Genomic DNA, 14,819 nt, shown 5'->3' with positions numbered 1-14,819 from the left:
TCCACATTACTTATCGTTTTGGGTTATAATGAAGTTTGATAAATGTAATTTTAATTTATTTAGCTTAATAAATTATAATTGATGAATTAAAATTGCCCGTAAATTTAAAATCGTATTATGAAATGATTTGCCGGAGGGCCCCAAGATTTCGACTGCTTAGAGGCCTCCACAGGGTTTCATTAGGCACAGTCCCTGGCATTCATGTTCACATCTGTCCGTGAGGTGAATGGAACTCGCTTTCCTATTGGTTACTGGCCTGATGCCTAATCTCTGGGTCAATATGGCTGCCTGTGTGCGCGCACACAGAAAAGATTAGTCACAGGCTGCTGTCACGTGTCTGTGTATTATCACCCTGTGAGGCCTATAGAAGCCACCTGCTCCCATGCCTGCTTGTATTTGGTAACCTAGGCAACAAAGCTGCGGCAGTCCCGTTTTAGCGTCGTTTACTGCCGCGGTGGCTGCCGGGAGTTGTAGTCTAATGTAACGCTTTACTCCTTATTAAGCATCTGTCTTGAACTACAATTCCCAGCAGGCCTCCGCAGCGCCTGCTTTTTTTTTTTTTTTACATTCCATTGCAATGGCGGATCCTGAGAGGGTCCGGGCTGGGAAGGAGGCTGGGGGCAAGGAAAGGTGAGAGGGAGACGAGTTAAGTAAATGGGTTGCATTGGTTTGGACTAACTGCAGTAATGCTGAAGGAAGGGACATTGTAGGAGTTTGGGGGACATGGCTGTGTCTCTGTATTGCAACAGTTGCTGTGAAACTACAATTCCCAGCTCTGTCATTCAGGTAGACTGCTAAGACTTTTAGTTCTACAGCAGAGGTTCAGTACCCTATAGTCCTTGCTATTCATTAATTTGGAGGGTCTTGCAGATAAAGCCATGGGATTTGGGGGCCATTTTTGTTGCAGCATTAATTAAGATTATTTTTTCCTTAATCCTCTCTGATGTGCACATAGCAGACATGGTAAATGTCAGGCTCTTGGTCATTCTAGTGAAAGGTTTTGTAAATGACTGATACACTTTGTATCGATGTCTGAATGTTAAGATCTCGGCTTGCTGTCAGTGAATAAATGCGCGTTTGCTTGCACTCAGAAGCTGAAAATCGGGACAGACCACCACAGGCGCTGTTCATATTGGTGCCATGGCTTCCATAACTAATAAATCCTAATAGATCCAATTGGCCACACCGCGGTGTCAGATTCCTGCGGTACGACAGACTGAGGGTGCGTTTACTCACCATTAAATGACCGCCGATGGGCTGTATGGAAACCTGTTTAAACAGGCAAATCGCACTTCCCAAGCACACAGGACAATCGGTAATGGACGCTCTGTGCTGATAAACTGTCGTTGTTCTCGGCAGCACTGGTTCTGGATACACAGTAACACGTGCTGCCCAGAACAATGATTTTTAAAGAGTGAGTACATTTTTTGGTTATTTATTTGTGTTACTTTGAGGGTCCTCATCAATCGATTAAAAGATCACAGGAAACGAGCGCTCACACAGCAGAGAGCAAGTGCAATAGAAAGTCAGAGACCCCCAAAGATGAGCAAGTCATAGGGCTCGTGCAGACGTCCGTACAAACGGGTCCTATCACGGACCGCTAATGGCCACAGCTCTCAGGACTTGTCACTCTGGGGTCCGTAGACCCACGGCCAGTCTGAGATCAGACTGATTCTCACAGATGATAACCAACAAACCCAATAAATATAATTAAGGCAAAAACTCAAAATTCAATTCATACACCAAAAGACATGAGTCTAAATTGCCAAATGTACAAATTGTATTAAATGCAATAGCATGATATACATTACTCAATAAAGAACATAGATAAAATAAGGACACTGCTATCCAAATAGGGAGCCTATATTGCACAATTGCCCAAGACAGTATATACTAATAGAATAAGTGCATGAAGACATCATACATATGCTAAACAGAGGTTACATCCATGAAAAATGCATCTGAACTGAAAGGGACTTTCCACAGTGGAAACAGGCATAACCAATCAACAGGTTCATATGGATTCCAGGTATACATATTGTACTACTCAGCTATTACTAAGTACCTCGACCATATAGCATTACGGTATGAACCCAATCAAAGTTTAGTAGATAAAAAGATGTTTACACCAAGGCACTTACATAGTTAAAGTGTGTGGCACTGGCTTCCCTGTCGCCCCAACGCGCGTTTCGCTTCGTCAGGAGGCGTGACAGATGTCTGCATTAGACCTTTTAGAAGTCTTTTGATCGATCGGTGAGGGTCTAGGGACCCTCTCATAACTATGCTTTAAATCGATGCTTCTGACAGATGCATAGTAAAAAATAAAATATACATTTTGTTTCTTTTTCTAGATCATCTGTTATGCTATGTCTATCTTCTACCATGCATTTCTTCTAGTATATTGATTATGGTGGACAGACGGACACAGGCTTCTAACCTCTATGAACACGTTCATTATGTACATTGGGAGTTTTAACCCCCTAATATTTCATGATGTGCCATTACATCATGGACTGGAGCAGGCTCAGGAGCTGATCCCGCTCTACACAGGGCCGACGATGGCTATATTACATAGCTGGCATCTGCCCTTAACAGCAGCGGCTGGCATTACTGCCGATTGCTGCTGTTAACCTCTTAAGTTCTGCTGTCTATCACTAACAGTGGCATTTAATCCCTACAGCCTAGCCCATGTGGTCATTTGGGCACCCACTTGCCGTGGCCCCATGGGCTAACTAAAGGTCTAAATTCTCATTTCTTTTGTGACAAACCACTTTTGGCCGGCATTATAGGAGACACAGATATTTTTTCCTATATACAGCAATATTGTGGTAGGACTACTGGAAAGCCGAATACAGCGTTTCAGCTGCCTCATAGAGAATGAGTGGCGCAACCGCCAAGCATGTACACAAGGGTTAAAGTCTCCCATTCTGGTGATTGCTGGACCCCCCCATCGATGTAGAAGTTATACAGGATAGTCTTTTAACTCTTAAGATTATTTACACTGGATACAACTGTAATAACCCAAGTATTATATCTGATCTGTGTGTAAAGAAGAATGTTCCTTTTCACTGACAGCAAGCAGAAAAAATTGAAACCTAACCTGTATTGAGAAGTTGTGAGACCGCTTTGTGTTGGTGACGTTACTAGAGCAGTTTGATGGTGGGAGCCACGTCATAAGGTGTTTGTATACTTGCTGTGAGATATCATTGAAGAGGATGATTGGGGTTGTACTACAGTGATGTCACCGTGACTCGGATTACAGCGTTCTTGGTTTCGTGTCCTGTAGCAGATGTCATCAGGTCGCGGCGCTGACAGCTGAGTCCATCCGCTGACTAAGGTTTGACCTAAATTCTCACAGCCATGGGGCCCTACCGATGTATATACATAGGACACTACTTATGCGTCTGCCTCGTGGCTCCATAGGGGGCGCTACAGTAGGATCAGTGTTGTGTAGTAGGCATCATATGTCACCCACTGGGACGTGCTGATTTTCAGTGATGTGCTGGGTTTGGGCCTGTTCGCCCCGATCTGAGTTCTGGGGAGATGTGATGACTGCACGCGCGTCCTGGCGTGTTAGTTGTGATTGGCTACGTGTGTTTTGCACAGCACAGCCATGTAACCATATTTATATCTTCCAGGCTATTAATATCAGCCTGGAACATAATCCCTACTTGAGAGGGACACACAGGCTTTATATCAGAATGAGTCTGTCCCTGTGCACTGGTTCGGGGGTGACGGGGTGTTGGGATCTCCGGGCACACACCAGGTGAGTACAGCTTACCTGCTCCGCGTCCTGTCCTAGATAGTTCTTACTGACCCTATAGCCCCGAGTCCCATGTATCGTGGCCATCTAGAACGCTGCCCAGTTGTGCTGTTGTTTATGTTGCCCTGTGCCAGAACTGTTATGTGGCTGCCATGACGGACACTTTTGGAGCTTTGCAGTGATGCCTTGAGGGTCATATGACGTTCCCGCCTCCTGACACTACTCCATCTTCCCTTCACTAATAAACCTGCTGTCATGCAATGTACGGACGTGTCGTCCCTGTGATCCAGATAGGAAACCCTTGTAGAGAAGCATGCGGTAAGGATGGGCCCGATCCCCATGTATACTAGTTATGGAGGGCTGAAGCTTCAGGACTATTGGGGGGCCGGGGATGATTTGTAGCAGTGATCTTCAGGAGTATAGCAATGTAAAACGCTGCGTACGGTCGTGTCATATTCCATTTATCTTTGCTCTGTTCATGTCACATTTGGGTTATTTTCTCGTGTCCTTATAGGATAAGTAGGAATCGTGTTTGGCTGTGCATGTGGGTACGGTGTAGGTAGGAGATCCAGCAGGAAACATTTACTAGCTGCCTATGTTACATCATAATGCGTGCCGTGACATCTAATACACATGCCAAGCGTAAAGGGTTATTCCCATCTTTTGAAGTTATCTCCACTCTATAACATGGACGATATCTTGCTTATCGGTGGTGGTCTAACTGCTGGGACCCCCAATGATCCCGAGAACAGGGTCTGCCATCTCCTTCAGTGTGAATGGAGCCGTAGCCGGACTTGCTTACCAACTCTCCAGTCATCTCTATAGGAGAGATGGGGAAGGCCGAGAGCTACCGCCTCACATTGACTGTCACGGTAGAAGATGTAACTTGTTTTGGAGCACTGTAACGTGTCCCCCAGAAACCTGTGGATCATCCTGATCTGGTGATGTGCCCACACCGGCCTGTGTACCCCGAGCTTGTGTCGGGGGGCCCTCAAATCATATAGCCGCTCAAGGCTAAATCTTTGTTGCGTCTTTTTACATTGTATACAGTGATGTACAACTCTTTTTCAGGGTGGAAATGTCAAGTAGGCCTGAAGAAATGCATGAAAAAAATCTTTTTTTTTGTTGCGGTGCATTTTCACACACAGTATATATGCTAATTAGCTAGGATACTGTTGGAGGAAGCTGGTGCATGTAGTCGGCAGCTGTTTCGCACTGCGCTTCGTCATAGGCCAGACAAAGCACAGGTAAGGGTTTAAACAGCCATCGACTATATTCCCCAGCACCTAACGTGTACCGCACTAACTGACCTAGATGACAACCTGCGCTATCCCTCAATGATGACACTGGGAACAAGGCCACTTGTTCCGACTTGCTGTCAAACACCCTGCATCCTGTCCACAATCAGCTGCTCAGCTCTGGGAACAGTGGGGACATCACAACCTTTTTTAGTTTTTCAGTCGTCCTTTTATTACAGGTTGCCTGATTGACATGTTTTGCTTACCTTGTAATCTCGGAAGACCCTCCCCCCCACCCTTTCATTCAATGTCAGCTGCTGACCGGTATAGCACAAGTACAGATGTATAGTCGTCTTTCCTGTTGACCATTCTCCTCCTCCTTCATTTCTCATGTGTTGTCACCAGCACCACAGACTCAGGACATGGCTTATTACCCCCAGTGAGCCCTGGACGATCCAGCCGAAGGCGAACGACCAGCCAGTGTAAGTCAGAGCCGCCTCTTCTCCGGACCAACAAGAGGACCATCTACACTGCTGGACGACCACCTTGGTACAATGAACACGGGACACAGTCGAAGGAGGCTTTCGTGATTGGTAATACTTTAAAAGGGTGACACTACAAAACTAGGGCAACATCTCTCCTTGTGGAAAGTGACATGCATGACATTCCAGTGTACGGTGACTTATAGGCCATGCAGTGCTCCTCTGGAAAAACAATATATGCAGACTGCCTCTTCAGAGAGGAAGAGGACTACAGCTAAATCAGATCTCATGCTTTGCACTGAGGAGGGGCAACACCCCAAAACACATGTCTGCAAATTTTATTCAAGTCTTCTTCCTCCCTGAATTGGAAATTTGTGCACCACATTAGTAGGATTTTCTGGTGATCTTATGGTTTTTTGTTTTTTTTTGAGCTGATATGGTCATGTGTAGTTCTACTCTGATGCCTACACACAAAATATGCAACGGAGAACTTCCCTTCTTGTCTTTGGTTGACACGCGTCCCTTTATCTTTCTTCTTCTTTTGATATTCTCATGTGCCAGGTCTTGGTGGTGGCAGCGCATCGGGTAAAACCACAGTAGCCAGGATGATCATTGAAGCTTTGGATGTCCCTTGGGTGGTCCTTCTATCTATGGACTCCTTTTACAAGGTGAGACTAAATCTGTCTTCACCAGAAAAAGGGGAAGGCGTTCTTATTGCTGTAAATTGTTTTTGGAGTATTTAATTTTACTCATGAGCATTTCTAAGCCAGGCCCATCCATTAGGGGGCACTTCATGTCTGTGAATCTCCCCTTCACTACCTGTTTGAGCAGAGAAAGCTCACCTTAATGTCAGTTAATGAAGCATGGCTTACCAGTACTGGAGATCTGCCAACCTTGCAAAAGTATACAACCCCCAAGAAATTCAAGTTTGTTACAGCGTTATTTGTTTTTTAGTTGCCTATTTTCAGAAATCATATGTGCAGTATGATCTGTGGTGTCACCCTCGCGTATTGATGACTACATAGTTTTATACACTCTGTAATATCCGTGTTTTGTCTCAGGTGCTGACGGAGGAGCAGCAGGCTCAGGCAGCGTGCAATGAATATAACTTTGACCACCCGGACTCATTTGACTTTGAGCTGATGATCTGTACATTGAAGAAGCTGAAACAGGGAAAGAGTGTGAAAATCCCCACGTACGACTTCACAACTCACAGCCGAACCAAAGATTGGGTGAGGAGATGCATGGGAGCCATGCTGTATTGTGGTGGTTTGGGAAGGTTAGATATTGGGGGGACATTTAAAGGGGAATCGGGCACCTACATGGAAAGGATTTTTACAAGATTTCAGAGGTGTCTTTGTCAATTTTTGCCCTTTCATCCAGATGAGCATTTGTGAGGTCAGACACTGATGTCGCATGAAACGGATGGGCTCATGAGCTCCATTTTAGTTCATCTCAAAGCTGTTGGGTGTGGTTGAGGTCGGGGATCAGTGCGACCGACATGTTTTTGTTTATACACAAAACTCCCCCAACCATGCCTTTATGGATCTCACTTTGAGCACTAGTCACAGTCATGGGCAACGGAAAACTGTTCCCACAAAGTTGGAAGCTACAATTGTCCAAAATGTCTTGAATAATGAAACGTCACTTCAGCTTGCTTTTTTTTTTAAGTGCTGAAGTGGTGCTTCTAATATAAGGTTCATGAAGGTAGTCTTATACTTGCCTGCCGGGGTCTTCACCTTTTATCGGCACTGTTCCATTCCCGAGCGCCTTCTTGTGACCTCAACTTCTGACTGGCTTAGAAGTTACGTCACGATCTCTCAGTGCAAGTCTATGAGAGCCAGGACGAGACCAGAATGAGGCCCTCACAGACTTCTATAGAAAAGTAACCTCTGTCTCGTTCCAGCAAACATGGAGCGATTTCCTTCACTGGAAAAAAGGGCTTAGGCCGACCCCTGAAATGCATTCCCATAGCATTATCCCTCCTCCACCAAACTTTAAAGCAGCCCCAATGCAGTCAGGCACGTAATGTTCTAGCATTTGCCAATCCCGAGCAGAACACATTTCCACTGCACCAGTCCAGTGGCGGCCAGTCGACATTGTGCTTGGTGATGTAAGGCTTGCATGAAGCTGCTCGGTTATTGAAATCCATGACATGAGGCTCCTGGCGCAGTTTTTCTGCTGCTGGTAATACCAGAGGTTTGGACTATGCAGTTATGGGGGCAGCAGCTCCTCAACCTTCGGAGACCACATACTTTTGACCTTATAGTGTTTCTGTATATATAACATAAATGTACATATCAAGATAATTGTGACTCTTTTTTTGTAATTAGAAAACCCTTTATGGAGCCAATGTAATCATATTTGAAGGGATAATGGCTTTTGCACATGCAGAGCTTCTGAAGGTAGGTTTCCGAGTGATCTCATCGTGACCACTGGTGTTCAGGCTTACTATTTTCTACCTACTGCCATGGACAAAAGTGTTGACACCCTTGAAATTGTTCCAGAAAATGACGTATTTCTCCCAGAGAATTATTGCAATTATACATATTTATTTTCTTTGTGTATATTGGAACAGCACAAAAAACTGAGGAAAGAAAGGCAAATTGTCTGTTTTTATTGCAGCTGCTAGACATGAAGATTTTTGTAGACACAGATTCGGATATTCGCCTTGTGCGGAGGCTTCGGAGGGACATTTCGGAGCGAGGCCGAGATATTGAGGGAGTCCTCAAGCAGTACCATACCTTTGTGAAACCTGCTTTTGACCAGTACATACAGCCCACCATGCGTCTCGCCGATATTGTGGTGCCCAGAGGTAGTGAGATGGAAGTGAGGATGATGAGGTTGTACCCAATGGGGTGACCGCTAACGTTTGTTACCTTGTGTTTCAGGTAGTGGTAATACGGTGGCCATTGACTTGATTGTGCAGCACGTTCATAGTCAGCTGGAGGAGGTGAGTGCAGCGAGACAGTATAGGAGTCACCATATTCTTACAGAACTCAGCGCTTAAAGGGAACAGACATTGTCATTTATCTGTATTTGAACAAATTAATTATAGGATCCCATTGACAATGTCCATACATTGGGACTTTTGTTTGCTGCTTCTTGGGCAGAAACGAGCCAGGGAGTACAGAATATAATGCCTGGGTGGTAGAGACTTGCCATAAGACAAGAAATTTACCATTGTGATTAAGCACACAGTTCATTTAAACAGGAAGTGTGTAATGTGACTGACTCTGCTCCGTCAGATAGCAGCTGGTAAGCTGCAGTTCACAAAGTGCTGCAATATATGCAGCCATTGAAGCCTATCTTGGAGCCCTTTTAATTTTCAAGGAGTGACCACTTCATGGAGGGGTATGCTGAGATACTCGGGTATCCCCCTACTTCTACATTCTAGCACAGGGTTCCACCAACAGATCATGTTTTCAGGATTTCCTTAGTATTGCTCAGGTGATAATTGCTTCACCTGTGCAATACTAAGGAAATCCTGAAAACATGATCTGTTGGTGTGCCTTGAGGACTGGAGTTGGGGAACCCCGTGCTAGCAGACCAGCAAATAAGGGGTGCCCAGTCGTACGCTATGTGTGTGTCTATCTGTGTCCTCTTCACCCTGTCTGTATGTCTGTCCCATTGCTGCAGAGGGAGATCAGTGTCAGGTAAGAGACCCACGGACTCTGCTGGTTGCTGCTCTGTCAGTCTCGGTCAGCTCTTCCTGTGGAAAGATGTCTCGTTCTGAGAATCGGGCCATCAGTATACCCAACGCTGCATGTGATAGGTCTCATAATGACGGGGTTAGGTGACATGAAAGTATATACCACAACTACAATGTATAGGGCATTACTAAATAGTCTGACATGGGGGGGGATGTGGAAATAAAACCATGAAAGATGTGAAAAAATCAGACTTTGTCTCTAACTAATATATATATCTCATGCGTTCTTGTACAGTGGTTTGCAAAAGTATTCACCCCCTTGGTATTGCTTCCTCACAACCTGGAATTTCACTGAGGGTTTGCAGCTGCTCATTCGGGTTTTTTTTTTTTTATTGTGAAGCAAAGAACAAATGAGACAAAATACCATAAGTATTCACCCCCATGAAGTCAGTACTTTGTGGAGCTTCTTTTTGCAGCAATTACAGCTGCAAGTCACTTTGGATAAGTTTCCATGTGCTTTCCACTGGCATTTGTGCCTGTTCCTTAAGGCAAAACTGCTTCAGCTCCTTCAAGTTAAATGATTTCCTGTGGTGGACAGCAATGTTCAAGTCTGTATCAGGATAAAAAGCGCAATCGGGTCTTACCTGGGTATTAAGGGTAGAGATTTAATTGAAAGCTGCTCACCTGTGATGGTTTTGTGTGACCATTACCGTAGCCTAGTTTGCAGTCGCTGCAATGTTCACAAAGTTGTATATAATAAAAAGTCGGAATAATTGGGCTTCAAGTGCGTTGCCGATTCAGGAATGAATCGTAAACCGTTTGGTTTGAAGGTCATTTGTCAACGCGTTTCAAAGTCAAATCCAACTCCTTTCTCAGTACAACCACATGTGAAAGATTTATTCTGACTCTATAATCTTCAAGTCAGACCACAGATTCTCAATTGGATGAAGATCTGGGCTTTGGCTAGGCCACTCCAAAACATTTATACATTTACACTTAAACTAGTAGAGTATTGCTTTAGCAGCATGCTTTGGGTCATTGTGTTGTTTGAAGGCGAACCTCTGTCCAAGTCTCAAATCACTGACAGACGGAAACAAGTTTTGCTCAAGAATATCCCTGTATTTCGGACCATCCATCTTCCCCTTGACTCTGACCATTTTCCCTGTCCCTTCTGGCGAAAAACATCCCCACAGCATGATGCTGCCACCACCATGTTTCACAGTTGGGCTGATGAGCTGTGTTGGTTTGGCGCCAGGCATAGCGTTTACCTTGATGACTAAAGTGGGCAAACTCAAAACGAGCCTTACAATTTATGTGTATAAGTAAAGGCTTTTTTTCTGCCCACACTTCCATATAGGCCACCTCTATGGGGTGTACTGCTTATTTTAGTCATATGGACAGATAGTCCAGTCTCTGCTTTGGAACTCTGCAGCTCCTTCAGGGTTACCTTTTGGTCTCTGGGCTGCCTCTCTGATTAATGTCTTCATTTCCCGGGTTTAGAGTTCTGATGGGCAGCCCTCTCTTGGCAGGTTTGTTGTGGTACCATGTTCTTTCCATTTGATGATAACTGATTTGATGGGCTCTGGGGGATCATCAGAGATTTGGATATTTTTGTTTGCAACAACCCTGACTTGTACTTCTCAACAACTTTGTCTCTGACTGGTTTGGAGATCTCCTTGGTCTTCATGGTGTTGTTTAGTTAGCGATGCTTCTTACTTAATGGTGTTGCAGCCTCTGTGGCCTTTCAGAAAAGGTGTATATATCCTAACCGACCATGTGACACTAAGGGTACCGTTACACTTAGCGATGCACCAGCGATCCCGACAACGATATGGATCGCTGGTGCATCGCTAAGTGGTCGCTAGTGAGCTGCCACACAGGCAGATCTCACCAGCGACATCGCAGGGGTCGGGGGTCGCTACTTACCTGTCAGACGCGGCGATCCTGACGTCCTCCCGCCCACGTCGCCACAGGAAGCGCCCGACGAGAAATGGTCCAGGACGTTCTCGCGCGACCAGCGATGAGCAGCAGGGGAGCCGGTCGGAGGTAAGTATCAGACATAGCGATATCGCTAGCAATATCGCTGCTATGTCACAAAATCGGTGATGTTACAGAGATATTGCTAGCGATATCGCAATGTGTAACGGGCCCTTTAGATTGCACACAGGTGGGTTTCCTTCCACTAAGCATGTGACTTATGAAGGTAATTGCTTGCACCAGACATTTTAGGGGCTTCATAGCAAAAGGGGTGAATACATATGCACATGCCAGATTTTAGTTATTTGATCCCATAAATTTAATTTCTGTCTATATTTTTCACTTTATATTTTTACTTCATTTCACCAACTTTAGACTATTTAGTGCTGATGTGTCAAACAAACAAGTCCTATTACAAACCTATTTAAACACACGTTGTAATGTAACAAAATAGGTAAAAAGCCAAGGGGGCAAACCACTGTATATGGAGGCATAAGAGAACTGTCAGTCGAACCAATGTTCAGCCCTTCTCCCACCAACACCAAGCAATGCAAAAACTTGCACTTTCACATATAAATTATTGCTTTGATAGAATATATACAGCCCACTACAACAAAGGGACTGGGCATTCGGCCATCCGTTGGGGACAGTTGCTGACAAGCTGCTTCATATTATTTTTTTTTTTTTTTTTTTTTTCTACTGGAAGCAAAGTTCTAAGCCAGCTTAAAGGGGTTTTCTGGTGAAGATAAGATATCACATATCCATGCTCTAGGTGGTAACCTACAGATCGATGGGGGTCTAACCACTGGGACGCCACATGACAATGCACGGACTGACCAGCGGCTCTCCTCACCCGTGCTTGACCGCTGCATAGGAATATAGGGTCAGAACTCCAGTCAGGAGGGCCGCCGGCCAGTCCTTCTGACTGACAACTAATGAAGGGGACGGTTGGGTGTTGAACTCATACATAGGGTGCACAGACAGAGTAGCAGCCTACCCAAGCACCTGTTTAGTGAAACCTATGACACCACCGAGACTTTCCCTCCTCGACAGAATGTTTGTCTCCTCTCTACCTCTCCCACGTCTCAGGGGTCTCGCTGGAGGGGTGGAGGGGCATTTTTCCGCTGTTGGTCAGGCTGTGTGGTGAGCACAGAAACCTGCCCACGCTTTTTTTCCACCCATTGCCTCCCCACCCCACAAACACAGGAAGCTTCCTTCCTGTCACGTCTATCAGCGAGGCCTCGCTCTGCCTGGACATCACACCCCCAGCTGCTATTTAAAGACTTTTATTCAGCTTTCATATAGAGATCTGTCAGAACCGCAGAGGAAGAGAACAACTGTACATTGTACAAGCTGCGCTCTATTACCATACACGATGGGGGATGTAGCGCTCTGTCCGAGATCCGATCACACATGATGGGCTGAGATAGAGCGCCTCAGCAGACAGTAAAACGCTTGATGGGCGTAAGGTGCGTTTGGGCCAGTGACTACTGACTATAGGGTGTGCCTCATTATTACACGCACCCCAGGTTTAGACAGCAGAAAACAGGAAAGATATATTTCCTACTAATTGAAATGTCCCTGATGGCGTAATGAAGATATTCCATCAGTATTGGGAGGCCCCAGCAACAATTAGAGCATTTCCTTCAATGTCAGTCATAGGGTCATCCGCAAGTTTTCCCAGAAAGGGATATTGCATTAACGGTATTAGTGACCTGGTGAGATAGTAGTAATGGGCCCCCTCGCCTCACACCCGATTGCTTTCCTTTTTTTCCCTTCTATGTGACCCCTTCTCTGCTCATTCCTTCCCTCGTTCATGTGTGTATTCTGGGCAGAGGAAGCTCCGCTGGGACATGTGAGATCCGTGTACAGGCTGCGTGTCTTCACCCCCCATTAACTCCTCTTGTGTGCTCACTCTGCTTTGTTCTGTGTGCAGGCCAGTGATCTGACCCCTTGCCTAACCCACGAGCATGACTGCCTTATGTGATCTGCTGTTCCACTCCTGTAAAGTGTAGGTTCACCTTTCTACATCAACACTCATTCAGAACTGCAACAAAAACGTTCTGAGCTCTCCTTTCACAGCCACCCCCTGCTGCTTCAGTGTCGGCACAAAGCATGACCTGCTGTAGTGTGGCAGAATTAAGACTCCCATACTCAATAGACTAATATCGACAGGTTTGGCTGCCAGTCCAATGTGTATAGGGACATCTGACTCTCCCCAAATTTCGGGGTGACAACCCTTTTGATCTGTAAGAAATAGGTCACCTTTAGAGATGTCTGGCAGCAGTTCTGTCATAGAAAACATAGGAGCAGTTGGCGTAGTGAGCGCTGCTAGGTAAAGGAGAGTTGGGCGAACGATCAGCCAAACTATCAATCAGCTGTTGGCCTAAACCACACTTTAGATAGTTATGTGGTGTTTTTTGTTGTTGTTTTTAAGAGGTTTTTACAGTGTATCCGCTCAAAAAATAAAAATAAAACTTCACAAAAACTTTTAAAAGTTCATTTAAATGTCTTTAAGCATTTTTTGTTTCAACTTTGAGTTTTAAAAAATGACAATCGCTCAGTGAACAAGCAAAACGCTTGTTTGTCAGATAACCGGATCATGTATGTCAACATAAAAATCATCGTTACCAGCAGAGATTTCAGCCCAGTGTAAGCAGGGGATGTTCTGCCGATAACATGATTACGTATGGTGACAGAACTAGCGTATTAACAATCGTCCTGTCCGTACGCATCGCTCTGCGTAAATAGGCCAGTAAACGAGCACTGATCCTTTTGTGTGTAGCGACTTGACGCTCATTAATGGGCCAAAATTGGCTAGCGTTTGTATTTACACCAGGCACGATCAGTTGTAGAAGCGATCCTACAGTGCCGTGACCCTATATGTTGCTGGTGTTTGTCATGGTGCAGTGTTAACTGACTTGTAACTAGCAGAATTGTGAATTCCGCTCTGAATGGAAGTGACTTACAAGCATTCTACTACTCAAGTTCTGAGAAGTTGCTTATATGTTCTGAGATAAAGCAAGTCTGTCAGCGCAAAATGACAGTAGGACCATTATATTCCTGAATAAAAATGTCCAAATCTGTGTTTGCCAGAAATTGTTTTTGAATTCTGCTAATGAGGCGCTCGGTGCACCCTTGCCTATCTGTTATCCATCTGTCTGCTGTGAGGCCAGAGCTGTCGATCAAGGAAGGGGAGCTGGCTGGAAGAAGAAATAGATGGGAAGGTGCGCTGAACTACTTCTGGAAAACTCAGATTTGGTCCAGTCATTTTGAGCTGAGAAAAATTCCCCCATCCCCCCAACCCACATTCGACAAAGACACCGCTGCACGCCCAGTGGTACGGTTGCCGAGGCAATCATCTGACGCCTGCCAGGTATAATGCATGCGTTCTATTAATTAAAAAAAGTAATACTGTTGCCGTGACAACTATACCTCTCGGCATGCGGCATTGTCTTTTTTGTGCTGAATCTCAGAACAAGTGGAGAGGGAGCCACTACAGAAACCACAGTGAAATGCTCCTCTTGGGAAGTGATTGCCTACTGCTAGGATATGCCAGTACTTCATGATCATCATCAGTCCTACCTCTGGGACCCCCACTGATCCCGAGAATTAAATCCCTTTTTATTCTTCCAATTGGTGGCAGAACCCCCTTGACGATCATTAAAGGATAGCAATCGATTTATTTATTATGTTTTGTTTATATA

The 14,819-nt window shown here is 45.1% G+C and overlaps 1 protein-coding gene across 2 annotated transcripts in view; it reads left to right on the top strand.

Annotated features, from left to right (window-relative positions):
- Positions 1-503: 503 nt before the first annotated feature.
- UCKL1 (uridine-cytidine kinase 1 like 1) overlaps positions 504-14,819 on the top strand; it is a 33,798-nt gene continuing 19,482 nt past the window's right edge. The window contains exons 1-8 of one of the 2 annotated variants that reach the window (XM_073580847.1): positions 504-630; positions 5,407-5,594; positions 6,045-6,151; positions 6,545-6,715; positions 7,817-7,888; positions 8,109-8,298; positions 8,375-8,436; positions 9,123-9,139. In XM_073580847.1, the coding sequence (XP_073436948.1) occupies positions 578-630; positions 5,407-5,594; positions 6,045-6,151; positions 6,545-6,715; positions 7,817-7,888; positions 8,109-8,298; positions 8,375-8,436; positions 9,123-9,139 (860 nt within the window). In that variant the 5' untranslated portion in view covers positions 504-577. Of the gene's footprint in view, positions 631-3,624; positions 3,767-5,406; positions 5,595-6,044; positions 6,152-6,544; positions 6,716-7,816; positions 7,889-8,108; positions 8,299-8,374; positions 8,437-9,122; positions 9,140-14,819 lie in introns of those variants that run through there. The other variant, XM_073580846.1, reaches the window with a different exon arrangement.

Source organism: Dendrobates tinctorius, unplaced genomic scaffold (genome assembly GCF_039654945.1).
Source record: "Dendrobates tinctorius isolate UK_male_01 unplaced genomic scaffold, ASM3965494v1 ptg000065l, whole genome shotgun sequence".
Classification (NCBI taxonomy): domain Eukaryota; kingdom Metazoa; phylum Chordata; class Amphibia; order Anura; family Dendrobatidae; genus Dendrobates; species Dendrobates tinctorius.
The sequence above is the reverse complement of the archived record's forward strand: the minus strand, read 5'-3'. Positions and strand labels throughout refer to the sequence as shown.